Genomic DNA, 17,174 nt, shown 5'->3' with positions numbered 1-17,174 from the left:
ATTGTATACCCTGCCCTGAGTTTGGCAAGGGAGTACAATAGTGATCTAGGAGTAGATCACTGGACAGCGGTCAAAATCATCCTTAGAGGACTAAGGAAATATTTCTCGGTTATGGAGGTGATAAAGAGTTCGTCATAAAGAGTTACGTCGATGCAAGCTTTGACACCGATCTGGATGACTCTGAGTCTCAATCTGGATACATATTGAAAGTGAGAGCAATTAGCTAGAGTAGCGTCGTGCAGAGCATTGTAAACATAGAAATTTGCAAAATACATACGGCTCCGAATGTGGCAGATCCGTTGACTAAATTTATCTCACAAGCAAAACATGATCACACCTTCGTGCTCTTGGATGTAAATCACATAGCGATGTGAACTAGATTATTGATTGTAGTAACCCTTTTGAATGTTGGTCACATGGCGATGTGAATTATGGGTGTTAATCACATGGTGATGTGAACTATTGGTGTTAAATCACATGGCGATGTGAACTAGGTTATTGACTCTAGTGCAAGTGGGAGACTGAAGGAACATGCCCTAGAGGCAATAATAAAGTTATTATTTTATTTCCTTATATCATGATAAATGTTTATTATTCATGCTAGAATTGTATTAACCGGAAACTTGATACATGTGTGAATACATAGACAAAACAAAGTGTCCTAGTATGCCTCTACTAGACTAACTCGTTAATCAAAGATGGTTAAGTTTCCTGACCATAGACATGTGTTGTCATTTGATGAACGGGGTCACATCATTAGGAGAATGATGTGATGGACAAGACCCATTCGTTAGCTTAGCATAATGATCGTTAGTTTTCTTGCTATTGCTTTCTTCATGACTTATACATATTCCTCTGACTATGAGATTATGCAACTCCCGAATACCGGAGGAACAACTTGTGTGCTATCAAACGTCACAACGTAACTGGGTTATTATAAAGATGCTTTTCAGGAGTCTCCGAAGGTATTTGTTTGGTTGGCATAGATCAAGATTAGGATTTGTCACTCCGTGTATCGGAGAGGTATCTCTGGGCCCTCTCAATAATACACATCATAATAAGCCTTGTAAGCAATGTAACTAATGAGTTAGTTACGGGATGATGTATTACGGAACGAGTAAAGAGACTTGCCGGTAACGAGATTGAACTAGGTATGAAGATACCGACGATCGAATCTCGGGCAAGTAACATACCGATGACAAAGGGAATTACGTACGTTGTCATAAGGTTCGACCGATAAAGATCTTTGTAGAATATGTAGGAGACAATATGGGCATCCAGGTTCCGCTATTGGTTATTGACCGGAGAGGTGTCTCGGTCATGTCTACATAGTTCTCGAACCCGTAGGGTCCGCACGCTTAACGTTCGTTGACGATATAGCACTATATGAGTTATGAATGTTGGTGACCAAATGTTGTTCGGAGTCCCGGATGAGATCACGGACGTGTCAAGGAGCTCTGGAATGGTCCAGAGGTAAAGATTCATATATTGGATGATATGGTTAGGCCAAGGGGTCAGGCCCACGGGGCTATAAGTCGGTGCAAAAGAAAGTTTTACGGAGGTCAGAGGCCAAACGCCGGAGACCCTGGCGTCTGGCCCTGGGCCAGATGCCAAGGCCCTTGGCGTCTAGGCCAGACGCCAAGGATTGTGTTTGGTCCTGGAGTCCGAGTGGGACTCTTGCCTTTCAGGCAAAACCGACGTTGAGGAGGCTTTTGCTCCAAGTTTCGACCCCAGGGCTCAACATATAAATAGAGGGGCAGGGCTTGCACCAAAGACACATCAAGAATCACCAAGCCGTGTGCCGGCAACCCCGTCCCCTCTAGTTTATCCTCCGTCATAGTTTCTGTAGTGCTTGGCGAAGCCCTGCAGAGATTGTTCTTCACCAACACCGTCACCACGCCGTCATGCTGTCGGAACTCATCTACTACTTCGCCCCTCTTGCTGGATCAAGAAGGCGAGGACGTCATCGAGCTGAACGTGTGCTGAACGCGTAGGTGCCATACGTTTGGTACTTGATCGGAATGGATCATGAAGGTGTACGACTACATCAATCACGTTGATAAACGCTTCCGCTTTCGGTCTACGAGGGTACATAGACACACTCTCCCTCTCGTTGCTATGCATCTGCTAGATAGATCTTGCGTGATCGTAGGAATTTTTTTGAAATATTGCGTTCCCCAACAAAACCCTACAGTGGCACGCCCTTGCAAGCAACCCCTACCAGGGAGCTGTTCCATATCTACGAAGATAAGGGGGAAGCTAGATGTGCATCTCCATCGTCAGCGGTACCTCTCTCCACTTTATGCCAGAGAGGGTTTTTCCTCTCCGCCTCGCTTCCTCACAGTTCCTGCTGCAACCCCCTAGCATCGACCTAAAACTGAAATATATTTTTAAAATATCTCACTTTTTCTCGTAATTACAAATTATCAGTTGGCCCTATTAAAACCCTTCAAATCAAACACCACAACTATCAATATGATACATATTAGCAGTCCATATCTGGTAAATCTTGGTGTATCCAGGATCAAGACAGTTGACTAAAATTCTAACAAGTCTACTTTGCAATCAACAATCAGTCCTGCATTATGGTTTTTTCGCATGAACCATACGAGTGATGTATTTGTTGGAAATCAAATAGATCATCAACCATATCTAGAACAAACAATGCTCACGAAATTACAGAGTAGAAGTATATAAAAAACATTTTGCATATGTGATATCAACACATAGGAAGAAGAATGCATTTATCTTTGTAATTTCATAAAAGGGAAGACAAAAAAACAGCATAAGCAAGGCATAGAGGAGAAAGGAGAGGAAGATATCAATGTGCAGCTTCCAATGATGGAGCCAAAAGGATTTTCATGAGGTGCAGTGCCGCCTCAGACAACAACAACGCGACTATAGGAGGGTATCCTATTAGTAGCATGAAGAGGCAGAATCAATTGGGCATTAGAAAAAATGAGTGAGAAGTAGGGTAATACGATATGTACATGGGTAGACTGTAGTGATTCAGAGCTAACCAATAGGTAAATAATGACGGATGAAGCAACATCACAAATACAGTAAAGAAGACAATTGAAGCAAATCACAGGGAACTCGGCAACAATTGACAGTGATGCATACCAGACTGTATTCTACAATAACTGAAATTACTTTTCAGTGAGAACAACTATGGTTGATAAGGATTTGCAGTTTACTTTTCTCCCATAGACCAATCAGATTCCCTATTCAGTCAAATGGATGATCAGGGTACCTGAGAAATAGAAGTAAGGGAAGAATGGTCACCTGAATTACCACAAATAGCCCATCTTATTAATTTTGTCTTGATGGAAACTACGCCCAGGATCAGTATTCAGGTGCCCCATATCCCCTACCACAAAATTTGGAAATTTAGAGAAACTAAAGAATCTGAATATACTATAGATCAGGGCAACTCTTACCATGATCCTCCATGATGTTGCTCTCCAAAGTACTTACCTCTTATTATTTTGCTAGCAGAGAACGATGCAGTAATTAGTTTTTTCCTGACATTTATACAATCAGAAATTACCATCATATGGCAAGAAATTCAAACGTGTAAATAGCTCCATCTTGTCTACATGTTGCAGCACCACCGAATCACAATAATTGCATTAACTTGTAAGAAGCATTGTACAGAACATAATAAAACAAACGTAGCAAGAATAAAAAGCACAGATGGTAAAGAAAGCAAGAACTAAACCAGGCTGTACATCCCACCTATGAAATTATACAAGGGATTAATTAAGAATAAAAAGCAGAATATACAATGCAGACTTACCAATTCTTCATCTATGAATTTTATAAAAGACACGTATACATAGACCAAGCAATCACAACTGTCAATATTCATCTAGCTCTTTAGTTTCCAGTATTCACAGTTGTCTATACAATGGATCAATTAAGAGCAGCGTGTATATTAAACAAAAGGACATATTCCCGCTAAGCTACCTAAGGCACCATCAGCAAACTGTAGTGAACACTATCAGATTGTCATCTTCGACCTGACCTGGTGGGCTGGACATACAGTTTAAGCTTCAGTTCAGTTCATCTTCAGAAGCAGCAAAACATAACATGTTGAGTTCTGGTGTGCAGAGTACATACAGGTGGGAACACGCTGTTGGGATCTTGTTCCGAGGAGGAAGAGGGTCGCCCCTGTTGGCGACTAAGATCCGCCTTCGTGTCACCAGCCTGGGCATGACGGTGGTGCTCTTCCTAAGCGACGCCGAGCTGCGGGCCGGCGAGGGCCACTCCTTGACGGGCGTCCTCTCCTCAAAGTTCAGCGCAATAGGCCTGACCACCTTGGGTGACGCGAACACCCCAGCACCGCCGGCGCCATTATGGTTCTCGGGCCCCCAGGAGCCCCTCCGTGGCGCGGCGGACTTCTTGGCGGGCTCGGGCATGTCCACGACGAGCGGGTGGCGCCTTGGGATGGGCCTGACACCGCCGTCGATGGGGACGGGGATTCCCGGGTCGAGGGAGTCGACGTGCTCCTTGTCATCTTAGACAGGAAGTGGACAGAATCCAGGGGCGTGCCGCGGCTCGGAGTGGAGGGAGGCTGCAGATGGACATGTGTTTACGATCCAGCCGTGGATGACACGGAGGAGGAGCTGGAGAACCAGCCTGCGTCAGGACGGTCGAGAATTGCCGGGGAGCAAGGCACCGGAGCGGCGGAAGGGGAGGAGGGCTACGGGCAGGCGGCGGCGGCTACGACTGCGGGTGGAGAAGGGAAGACGAGGGATTGGGGAGGGATGTGCGTGGTTTTTTTCACACCGGTGAGGGATCGATGGGCTTCGCTCGCTCGGTCGATGGGAAGGGTAGAAAAAGTAACACTTCCACAATAAGATTTGTTTGTCATGGTTTACTTGTTAATTTTTTAAAAATCCTTGATTTGTTTCCCAAAAATCTATTGTTTGTTTCCTAAAGCAAATTATATTAATGAGAGAGATCGGTTGATTTGGATAAGTTAGGAAAGTTAGATCCGTGATCTTTTGTATGTTTGGAAAGTGCTGATTTTTTAAAGAAAATAGTGGAGTAAAAAATAAACCAATGGATAAGAAAACCCGTGGGAGGAGGTGATGGGAGGTGGGAGAAAATAAAACCGGATGAAAATAAAACCGAAGTACTAGGCTACCAACTGTTCCATTAGAAATAGAGATATCCACATGTGTCTTATGCAATCAAACATTTTTGGGAGCCTGCACCGGGTGAGAACAATATTTGAGAATATACAAATGAGAATTACTTTCTCACAAGAAAATGCAAGCATCCCCTCTCTCTTTACTAACCAAGAAAAATACTATCTCTGATCCAAATTAATTGACGCGGCTTTAGAATCTTCATCTGAAGAAGGAACAATATCATCTCTGTAACCATAACAATATATATCTACAAACAATGGTATCATAACAATCTTTCTTCGTGCTCAAGGGACCACGAACCACTAACCCATTGAAATACAGGACCAGTGCTTCACTAGATGTACCACGACAAATTCGATTCAATGCCCATGGCAAGTTTCTTTTTTCACGACGATGTCAAAACTTTTATAGTGATTTTGCCATGGCAAATTCAGTAGATGTCCCACAAAAAATTCAATTTAATGCCCATGGCAAGTTTTTTTATTGATTTTGCCATGGCAAATTCACTAGAATGTCCCGCGACAAATTCACTTTAATGCCCATGGCAAGTTTTTGTTTTTTCAAGATGATGTCAATTTTTTTTATTTTGCCATGGCAAATTCACTAGATGTCCCACGGAAATTTAATATGTTTAACAACATGGCAAACTTGCCATGACAACTTTACATGTTCAAAAACATGACAAAGTAGTAGATGTTCAAAAACATGGCAACTTATTATGTTCAAAAGCATGGAAAACTTGCCACGACAAACTTAACAGGGCATGGCACTTGTAGTTCACGAGGCATGGCAAAAATACTTTAATTCACCCCAAAAGTGGCATTTCCCTACATTTTTCTTTGCCATGGCAACTTTTACTTTTTCTGACACGGCAATTTGTTCTTCATTTTTTTACATGGAAAATTTATTATGTAGAGCATGGCAATTTTAATTTAAATAAGATGGCAATTTTTACATTTCCAAAACATGACAGTTTTTAATATGTAGCATGGAAAATATACCTGTGCAACCATGGCAATTTTTAATTTATTCCCATGGCATTTAATCCATTTTTGCCATGCCAAAATTTAGTCCATTTTTTTCATGGCAAATTTATTTCATTTTTGCCATAGCAAATTTATTGTAATGAGCATGGCAATTTTAATTTAAATATGATGGCAAATTTATATTTTTCCGGAACGTGACAAATTTTACTCATGTTTTTTCCATGGATTGTTGCCATGAATCGTTGTGTCTTTTTGCCATGTCCATCCAAATAATGTTTGCCATATCAATTACACATTAGTTTTGAGAACATGGCAAGTTTGATCTTTCAAATATGTTTTGCCATGGGAAAAAGTTTTGATACTTTGAGATTTGTTTTGCAAGGCATGGCAAACTCTTTTGTTTTCATGGAAAAAATTGCTGTGGCAATTTTGTCTTTTGTTGTTCCCGTGTCAAATTTTTGCATTCATTGACATGGGTCAAATGTGTATTATTTCTTTTTTCTCTAACATGGGCAATTTCAGTTATTTCACCATAACTTAGTTTTTGGACCACGGCAATTTCTCTGTCAAGGCATTCTTATTTTTCCTTTTTTTTAAACATTGATATATTTTCCATAACATGGCAATTTTTTGCTTTGAAAAATTTCCATAGGAATATTTTCTTTTTGTTTTGCCATGGATTTTTTTGCATTCATTCACATGGGTCAAATGATTTTTTTTCCTTTTTTCTCTAACATGGGCAATTCCAGTTATTTGACCATGGCAAACTTTAGTTTTTGGACCACGAAAAATTCTAAATTTTGACCATGGCAAATTTAGATTGTGAATCACGGCAAATTCAGTTATTTGACCATGGCAAATTTACTTTTTGGAACATGACAAATTAACTTCAATTTTTGACCATGGAAAATCTAGATTGTGGATCATGACAATTATAACAATTATAGTTATTTCACCATGGAACATTTAGGTTTTGGACCACGACAAATTCTTTAATCTTTTACCATGGAAAATTCAGATTGTATGTGTTCTTAATTTCTATGTGCTCATAATCAGGTTCAGATCGTTGCCAAAGTTTCTTCTATGTGTTCTTAAATTTTGGCCTTTTTCTTAATTTTCATAACTAGCATGGATAGTTTTATTATACATATTATATGAAAAAAAAGATATTTTCCTATTCATAATCAGGTTCAGATCCCAGCTCTAAGGCTTTTTTTTAGGAATCTCGCAGACTTTATTCAATCAAAGAAATAGTCATAGGTACAGATGTTGGGTCATGAGGTGTGCCCAACCAAACATGACGCCCTATACCTAGCTTACAAGCATATTTAGCGAGATTATGAGCCTCGAAGTTGAAGTTCCTTCGCTCATGAACAAAAGAGCAAGAGCTAAAATTATTACAATGACTCAGTATTTCATGTACAATGGATGCATTTGGGCCTCCGGTGCCCCTGTTGATGTCGTTAACCACCTCCTGGGAATCCGAAGCCACATAGATGTTTCTTACTCCAAGGTCGTCGGCGAGTGCTAGTGCCTCCCGACAAGCATATGTCTCCAGAAGAAGAGGATCCCGCGTGTGGTGAAAAACCACCGCCGACGATCCCAAGTAGACACCGTCTTGGTCCCGGCATAGAACCGCTACTGCTCCTCCTCTGCTTCGCCTTGCCAGCGCCCCATCTATGTTGATCTTAACGTTGCCAGCCGGCGGTCGAAGCCATCGCAATGGCCTTTCTTGGGCGGGTGATGTGCGAGCTGGATGATACTCCTGTGCGGTAATAAGGCCGAGATCGCTGATATAGTTGTTAACAAAGTTGACAGTTTACTGTGGGCTTTGGAAAATTGATTCATATATAGCCTTCCGACGAGCGTACCAGATCGACCATAGAGTGATGACCATCCATGTGAAATTGACATGGTCCATCGACTCGTGCAGCTGAAATAGCCAGATCCTCGCATCAGCTTCCTCGTTCTCGGTCATTCTGGATACGATGGTGTCTTCCGTCAAAGCCCACACACACCTCGACATAGTGCAGGCCACAAGAGCATGTCTTCATGAATCCTCGCATCCACACAGCGGACAAGCGTCTCGGGTAGACATGTTCCTCCGGTTCAAAATATCAGTAGTTGGAAGTGAATGGTGTGCCAACCTCCATAAGAAGATTCTTATCTTTGAGGGAACCTTGATTTTCCACAGCATGCTCCAGGATTTCTCATCTCTGTCGGAGCTAGATGAACCGCCCCGTCCTTCCAACCATTCCTCCCTCTGCATTTTTGTTTGTTGCAAAAATTTATAGGCGGAGCTGACCGTGAAATTTTTCCTTCTTCTCCGGATACCAAGCCCAGAAATCCTCTATGTTGCGTGTGCAAACCGGTATCCTCAAAATAGCTTCGGCGTCGATCGGTAGAAATACCTCTCTGATTACTTCTTCGTTCCAAGATGTTGTAGCCGGTAGTATTAACTCTGAAACATACCTGGGAGGATCAGCCACTAGCGAAGTTATCGGTCGTGGAGTCATCTCTTTTGGTATCCAGTTGTCAACCCAAATCTCCGTCGTTTGGCCGTTGCCGATCCGGCGAATGATTCCTTGCTGTAACAGATCATGACCCTCAAGATTGCACGCCAAATCTGTGACGGTTTTGTACCCAGCACTGCATCTAAAATTGTCCCCTCCGGGTAGTACGCAGCTTTCAAGATTCTTGCACTAAGGCTCGTCGGTTCTTGTAGTAATCTCCAAGCTTGGCGTGCCAACAGGGCCAAGTTAAAAAGTTCAAGATCTCTGAAACCAAGGCCTCCCAAATGCTTTGGTCGCGTCATGATGTCCCAAGAAACCCACGCAGGCTTTCGTTCACCTTGTTTGCAACCCCACCAAAATTTCCGAATAATAGATTTTATGTGATCGCATAAACCTCGTGGCAACTTAAAACAAGACATAGAGTAGACTGGGATAGCTTGGGCTACCGATTTGATTAACACATCTTTTCCACCAGCTAAAAGGCACTTGCTCATCCACCCTTTCACCTTATCCCAAACCCTATCACTCAAGTATTTGAAAGTCCCCTTCTTTGAGTGACCTACATCAGTTGGCATGCCCAGGTATCTGTCACTCAAAGATTTATTTGGTACCTGGAGGAATCCTTTAACCACGTTACGTACTATCTCTGGACATCCCTTGCTGAAAAAGATGGAAGATTTCTCCTTGTTAATTCTCTGGCCCGAGGCCATACAATACGTATCCAACAGGTTTGACACTGCTTCCGCTCCATTGGCACTTGCCCTAAAAAACAGCAGGCTGTCATCCGCGAATAAAAGATGACTCACCGCCGGTGCGGACGGTGCCACCTTAATGCCGCTAAGCTGGGATGACTGATTCTGGGATTTTAAGAGGCACGAAAGGCCCTCTGCTGCTATCAGGAAAAGGTATGGAGAGATCGGGTCTCCCTGTCGTATACCTCGCGAGGGTGTAAACACCTCAGACTTAACACCATTGAACATGACTGAAAAGGTTACTGAACTAACCATGGTCATCACAATATCAACCCATGCTGGTGCAAAACCCAACTTGTGCATCATAGCTCTCAAGTATGTCCACTCCACACGATCATAAGCCTTCACCATATCGAGTTTCAGTGCAGCATAGCTATTGTTTTTTGATCTACTCCTTTTCATGAAATGCAAACATTCATAGGCTGAAATTATATTGTCTGTTATCAATCGCCCTGGTACAAACGCCGACTGCTCCTCAGATATGATATCCGGTAGAACCAGCTTCAGACGGTTTGACAGAACTTTCGAGGCAATCTTGTAGAAAACATTACATAAACTTATCGGTCAGAATTGAGAAAGCAACGTGGGGTTTTGTACCTTAGGGATGAGAACCAACATTGTATCATTTATGCATGCCGGCCTCTCTTCTCCTTTCACAATTGCTAGCACCGATCTAGTAACCACTTCTCCACAAATATCCCAATGCCGCTGAAAAAAGTGTGCTGGGAAGCCATCCGGGCCCGGGGATTTTGTAGGAAACATTTGGAACAACGCTTCCTTTACCTCCTTATCACTGTAAGGTGCAAGAAGGGTTTCATTCATAGCATGAGTCACTTTCACCGGTACGTGATCAAGCACATCGTCCACCCCCTGAACCCCCTCCGAGGCATATAGGGTTTTGTAAAAATCGAGGGCCATCTGTTGCATCTCTGTTAAGTCGTCCGTCATTTGCCCATCCGGCCGTTGCAACGTCTTTATAAGATTCTTCCTCCGGCGCATTGAGGCTCTCATATGGAAAAAGTGAGAGTTTCGGTCCCCTTCTGAGAGCCACTGAACACGGGATCTTTGTCTCCACATAAGTTCCTCCCGTAAGTATAGTTCGATCAAATGATCATTGATCTTAATCTCCGCATGCGATGGCCCGACACGCATTACATCACTACGCATTCGTTCCAACTCTTTCTTTAAACTTCTTATCTCACCTCTTACACTCCCAAAAGTGGTGCGGGACCAATCCCCCAAATTGTTTGCAAGGGCCTCGAGTTTAGCCCGCACCTCATGCACATGCAAGTTGTGACCGTTGGGCTCCCAAGCAGTTTTGATGGTCGCCTTAAGCTCTGGGTGCCTGTCCCACATGACTTCATATCGAAATTGGTTCCTCCTTTTCCTGCTTCTCAGTGGATGTGAGAGCTGGACCAATATCGGCGAGTGATCCGAAGTCGCTGCCGTCAGGTGCTCAACCGACGCCGCTGGAAAGATACCGCACCAATCAACTGAGCCCAGCGCCTTGTCCAGCCGTACTCGAGTGTAGGAACCACCCGCAACTCTTTTTTCAAAGGTCCATTTAGTTCCCTTGAAACCAAGGTCAACTAGACCGCACACATCTACTGCGTCCCTAAAACCCTGAATTTGGGACTGGCTTCTGGAACCGATGCCTTCATGCTCATCATGTTTCAAAACTTCGTTAAAGTCTCCCACACACACCCATGGCAGGTCTTGGAGAGATGAGAGGTTCTTCATTGTATCCCAGGTATGATGCCGGAGATGAGTCTGGGCCTCTCCATAAAAGCAAGAAAGCCTCCATGTGTTATCACCGAGACCAGAGATTTTCCCATCAATATGGTACTTAGAGTAACCCAAAATCTCGATCTTTATTTCATCATTCCAAAAAATTGCTAAGCCTCCACTCCGTCCGGAGGAATCAACAGCAAAAGAATTATCATATCCTAAAGTACTCTTAAGATTTTCAGCTCTAACCCCACTTATCTGGGTTTCCATAATACAAAGAACTTTAGGGGCAAACTTAGTCGCGAGTTCGCGAAGCTCTTGAACTGTCGGGGCGTTGCCAATCCCCCCGCAGTTCCAGCTTAGAAGATTCATTGCGTCTGGCGGTCCTCTGCCGGGGAGGCCGCCGTTCTCGCGTCCGAGCTCTTTCCCATAGAAGGGATCTTCTTCACCACTCCACAGCTTGGTTTCTCTATCTGCAAAGTTTTCGGCCTCTTCGGGTCTTGTTTTGGAGGAGGGCTGATTGGGGTAGCGGTTCCGTTCTTGCCGGAGATCACCACTTCCAGCCCCGTATTACCTTTTTGGTTTTGCAATCCCTGCACTTCATCAGAAGGACGTTTGCGATTGGCATCAGACTCCTCCGTCTCCATCTTTTCTCGCTCAAGATCATCATCATCTTCCGAAGCTTGCTGGCCCGACCCTTGTTGGTCAGCTGTCCTGTTCCTCTGGTTTCTGTTACGGCGCCTGGTACCCCATGTTGTTGTGGCCAGAGCTCAAAGATTTTTGAAGATTAGGGCCGAGGGCGGGTGAACCCTACTGCCATGCTCCTTGTACTCGTGACCCATCATGCCGCAAACTTGACACCAGTCTGGCAGGTGTTCGTACTTGACAGCAAAAATCTGTCTCTCACCCCCTCGGATCAGCGAGGTTGCTTTCTTCAAGGGGTTGCACACATCAAGCCTGACCCTAACTCTGTAGAAATTCCCCTCGAAATCAAAAGATGATGGTTCTGACTCGACAAACTCGCCGAACTTGGAGGCTAGTGCCTTGACTTTGCCATGGAAAGCGATCGGGAGATCAATAATTCTTGCCCAGATCTCAAACTTGAAAAGTTCGATCTCAGAGGGTTTTGAGTAGCCATCATACGGAGCAATGATCACAGGGTTTCCTCTGAAGTGCCACGGCCCCCCTAGCGTGACCCGCTCCCAATCCCCTAGGCAGTCGAACTGCATTTGAAACAGGTTCTCCTCTAGGGTTTTGATCTTAACCGGCCTGGCAAGATCCCAAGCCGTCCTCATGTTTCGGAAGAACCAGTACGAGCTATAGCCCTTATCCATGTGAACCCGAGCCAGAATCATCCACCGGAGTTCTTCCTCTGCCGGCTCATCATCATCCTCAAAGATCACGTCATCCAGATCATCCTCTTTCAGCGCCAGCTCCTGCATCAAATCCTCCAACTTGCCCTTGCCCTTGGATCCTGAGCCCGACGGATCACCCTTGTTCGCCATCGCGGAGCAAGGGCAACTCTTGCGATATTGCGGTGTATCAAAGAAAACCCTAGTCCCGCGAGGTAAAACCAACGGAGGGGCCAGGAAAACAGATCTCTCCCTCTTGCTTCTGCCTGAGTCCAAGACCCAAGTTTAATGGCAGGAAGGGCAGTCCGATCTCAACATCGCCGGCGGCGACGAGAGGAAGATAAACCCTAACTAGAGGGAAAAGTCCCCAGCTTGAAGACTTGATAGTAGTCATCACGAAATTGGGCTTTTTTAATGAACTTTTTCTGTTTTTCTTTGTGACTTGAACTGACGTGGGCTGATGGGGAGGCCCATTACCAGAGCTGGTCCTGGTCGTGGGGATTGACGTGGGGTTGGGATACGTGGGCTGCTGCGTTCTGGTGACAGTGGCGAACGGAATCATTCGATGGATCGCCCCCCCAGTACCGAACGATTCGTTCGGCCCGGGTGTCCCTAAACCACGCTTCAGGTGGAACCAAACCCTCAAACTTGACTCCTTAGAGAAACTAGACCCCACATGAAGTCTCTCCCCCTCTTATTCCTTCTTCGTTCTTCTTATTACCACATGGCGAACAACGACTTCTAGGCGTAGATGATGTCCAGGTGCTAGCTAGGGCCTAGGATGGATGACCTGCAAAAGTAATTTGATAGACGCTCTGTAAGCGTGATGGAGTTCAGAAATTTGGCGAAATTCGCCATCCACGGGCGACGTTTTGGGTAATTCTTTGTTCGAATGTGTTCTTCCCCTTTTCGTTCTCATTTGACTCGATGGCGTGGTCCGGAACACACGATTCGTTGAAATCGGCGACGATGCTAGTTGTCATGTAAGTGCTCCTTTGTAGATGCTTTTCTCTAGGTCGCTTTGTGTAGGTTGTTGTGTACGTGTTGTTGTGGGTCTTTTTCTTCTCCGCCCATGGTCGGGGATGGAGGGGAGGAGCGTGGCTGTGACCGGGAACGACGGGAAGGAGCGCAACAATGACCGGACAACGAGAAATTGGAGAAAAATTTCGTCAGATATTAGTGGGGTGGAACCGTGATGATCGCGTGGCGATGGGGTTTTGCGTCAACGGTCGGGGCACTCGGCCGTAGCGGCGCGCAGTGCCGTGAACGGAACCAACATGAGGCGCGGGCGTTTCTCGAGGAGGGAATCTTGTAATGAGAATGAGCTTTGGCTACTCAAATTAGGAGGAAGGGGCAATTCTTCTCAAAATTTTGAGAAGTTCTTGTCAAGGAATTTCGAGGATTGAAATCCTTATTATTTTTATATTGGTTGTTTAATTCGTATAATTGAATTCTATAAAATCATTTCTAAGGACACTTTTTGCATTACATTCTTTAGAAATTTAGCATCCTACTGAATTCTTAGGAAATCCCCTACGGATTCCGTGGCACCGCTAAATGGCGGCTAATTAAGCAGGCGTCCTGCACTTGGGGACGAGGCGCAGCGGAACCAGCGGCGGCGTGACCAGACCCGGCGTCTCGGCCATGTCCAGACGTGTCCCGGCCGGGAGCTCCCAGTCGAAGTGGCGCACAAGGCTGGCGACCGCGATCTCCAGCACCGGCAGTGCGAAGTTTATGGCGGGGCAGATTCGCCGGCCGGCGCCGAACGGGAGGAGCTGGTAGTCATTCCCCCGCACGTCCACGTCCGTCGCGCTGGCGCCGTCCAAGAATCGCTCTGGCCGGAACTCCTCCGCCGCGTCGCCCCACGCCGCGGGATCCCTCGCGATTGCCCAATCGTTGATGAAGAGCGCCGTCTTGGCGGGGATCTCGTAGCCCTGGACGACCGCCGCCGCCGTCGACTCGTGCGGGACGAGGAGCGGCGCCGGCGGGTGGAGCCGGAGGACCTCCTTCAGCACCGCCTTAAGGTACTCCATCCTCCTCAAATCGTCTTCCTCGATGGCCGGCTTGCCGTTGGCGATCCGTGTTACCTCGTCCTGCAGCTTGGCCATTACCCGCGGGTTTCCGATGAGCTCCGCCATGACCCATTCCAGCGTGATAGATGACGTCTCAGTTCCGGCGAAGATCATGTCCTGCATATCAAGAAACGGACATGGAGCAGAGGATAAAGGGAAACGATTTAAGTTAAAATTTGCTGAGAAATTTAAAGCGAATTCTTCGGCGATCACCTTGATGATGCTTTTGATGCGATTGTCGGTGAGCTCGAGCCCGGCGGTGCCTTCTTTCCTCAGCCGGAGCAAGACGTCCAAGAAGTCTTCCTCTGCGCCGTCGTCACGCTTCTTCTCAACGTGCTCGGCCATTATCTCGGATAGGAACTTGTCCCACGCTTCGACCTGGACGTCGATCCTCTTCTCCAGCCCCGTCGCCCACCTAACCATCTTAGCCGCCGCGCCAGGAAGCACGTCCTCCGCCTGGAGCCCCGACATGAACGCCGCAGAGTTCCCCATAAGCTCTTTCATCTTCTCCGCCGTGGCCCCCGCGGCGCCGGCGGCCGCGCGGGTCACCACCGAGTTGCTATAGGCGTACAGGAGCTCCCTCAGCTCCACGGCCTCACCGGCCTCCGCGGCGCGGCGGGCTCCCGCGACGAGGGCGGCCGCCTCGGCGGCGCGCACAGGGGCAAACGAGTCGGCGCGGCGCGGGGAGAGGAGGTGGATGACGGCCATCTTCTTGCTGCGGCGCCAGGCGTCGCCGTAGGGCGCGAACGATACGTTCATGCAGCCGTACGTCAGCTTGTCCACCGGCACGCTGGGCACGCGGGAGGCGAAGGCGAGGTCGTGGTTCTTGTAGAGGTCCGCCGCCGCCGCCGCCGTGGACACCACCAGCGTCGGCCTGCGCCCGAGCCGCAGGAACAGGAGCCCACCGTCGGTGCCGTACCGAGCGTGCAGCTCGCGCAAGGAGCGGTGCGGGAGGCTGCCCATCAGGTGCAGGTGGCCGACCAGCGGACGCGACGGCGGCGAGGGCGGGAGCTTGCTGCTGCTGCTGCCACGAGCCTTCCTGATGACGACGCAGCTGAAGGCGAGGAGCGCTGCGACGCCGGCGACCAGCACGAAGTACGGACACATCCTCAGTTCCTCAGTCCTCACTACACTGGAGGCTGTGTTGTCCGATTGGCTCGATGATAATGGTGCTCGAAACTTCAATCTGTCACGGCAGTGTTCTGGTCTTTCTTTCCTGATCGTCACGTTGTAATTTGTCGCTCGTGATTTCGTCCATGTGACGTGATCGTGATCGTGCCAAAGGAAGTCGCCGGGTGGCGGCAAGCCTTTGCAACGAGGCCAAGCTTGTGCCACATGTTTGGTCTGAACTCTCATTTTATTTGTTTCGAACAAAATTCCTACGTATTACTCCCTCCATTCATTTTTTATGAAGTGTAATTTTTTCAGGGTTCATAAGGTGCAAAGGAAAAGAAATAGGTAAAATCTCACGCTAATCAAAAAATAACAGTCAATCGAGTAAATCTTTGAAATTAAGAGGCCATGACAATTCAGTCTTTTCGCAAAAGTGTGTGCTGCGCTAATATAAGCGACGAACGACATGATCAAGACTATTTTTTTTTGAATTAAAAATGTTCATTGCGTTCAATAAAGATAGGCGTTCAACACCTCCACAATATATTGTTCTCTTCCATAGACCAATACGTCTACAAAATTATATGTACTATTTTCTTTCATAAAAATCATTTTACTTCCCTCCTATATACAACTCCAACGGATCTCAGGGGATTCGGTCGGTCTTTGTCTTCGGTGGATAGTATTCGTTCCTCTGTGTTCATGTGTTTACAAGTTTGATCCTTCTTATCGACGCTTCTCATCATTGACGACAGTTGTTGTTCTGGTGTGCTGATCCTTTCGGGCTTAGCACGACAATGTCTCGACTGTCTACTAGAACAAGGTTTACCTGTCTCCGCTGAGGGAGGGACGATGACGACGGTGTGCCTTCAGCTCGCTCCAGTGCTTGTAGTCGTCACTACTAGGTGCTCTATGGATATGGGAGTAATTTTTGGTACTTCTATTGTTCTTTGTATGGCCATGATGTTTGGTGAAGCCCCGCGCTACCTCAAGAACCTCACCTTCTCCACTCACCAACAACGTCAAACCATCATATGAAGCAACGGATCGACGACATCACCGTGGTTCTCAAGGCCATCCAGGAGCAGAACGCGGTCATCTAGAAGGTGGTGACGGTGTCTAACAACGTGTTCGAGGCGCTTAAGCTGCCCATGGAGGAGTTGACCCATGGAAGCCGACTATGGAGGCATCAGTAGCAAGTCCGGGGACTGGGATGGGCGGGATGCGCAAGGAACTGAATTTGGTGGCACAAAATTCGATATTGATCCTCAAACCCTTTGATCTATAGTCGCTCATCCCATGCCTTCCCGATGTCTAGCCGAGCAACATCAGTGACCTCGATCACGGGCCAGGTGGCCACCACGTCGAGATAACACCACGGGGGTCCGTCATTGGTGTGGCTACCATGTTCGTGTTGTGGGCATGCACGCCTTTCCTGAACCCCTCCCTCGTCCTCCTCCGCCAGAGTAGGTACCCTCCAACCCTCATTAGTTCAACTA

At 46.6% G+C, this 17,174-nt stretch overlaps 1 protein-coding gene across 1 annotated transcript; it reads right to left on the bottom strand.

The window, feature by feature from the left end:
* Positions 1-13,923: 13,923 nt before the first annotated feature.
* LOC123125230 (cytochrome P450 71A1-like) lies at positions 13,924-15,779 on the bottom strand. The gene is made up of 2 exons (XM_044545756.1): positions 14,776-15,779; positions 13,924-14,679 (listed from the first exon to the last, which is right to left on the bottom strand). Exons 1-2 carry the CDS (start codon positions 15,667-15,669, stop codon positions 14,059-14,061), a joined length of 1,515 nt encoding a protein of 504 aa, XP_044401691.1. The 5' UTR covers positions 15,670-15,779; the 3' UTR covers positions 13,924-14,058.
* Between the last annotated feature and the right edge of the window lie 1,395 nt (positions 15,780-17,174).

The sequence above is a fragment of the Triticum aestivum genome, chromosome 5D (genome assembly GCF_018294505.1).
Source record: "Triticum aestivum cultivar Chinese Spring chromosome 5D, IWGSC CS RefSeq v2.1, whole genome shotgun sequence".
Classification (NCBI taxonomy): Eukaryota; Viridiplantae; Streptophyta; class Magnoliopsida; order Poales; family Poaceae; genus Triticum; species Triticum aestivum.
This window is presented reverse-complemented; position numbering and strand designations above follow the sequence as displayed.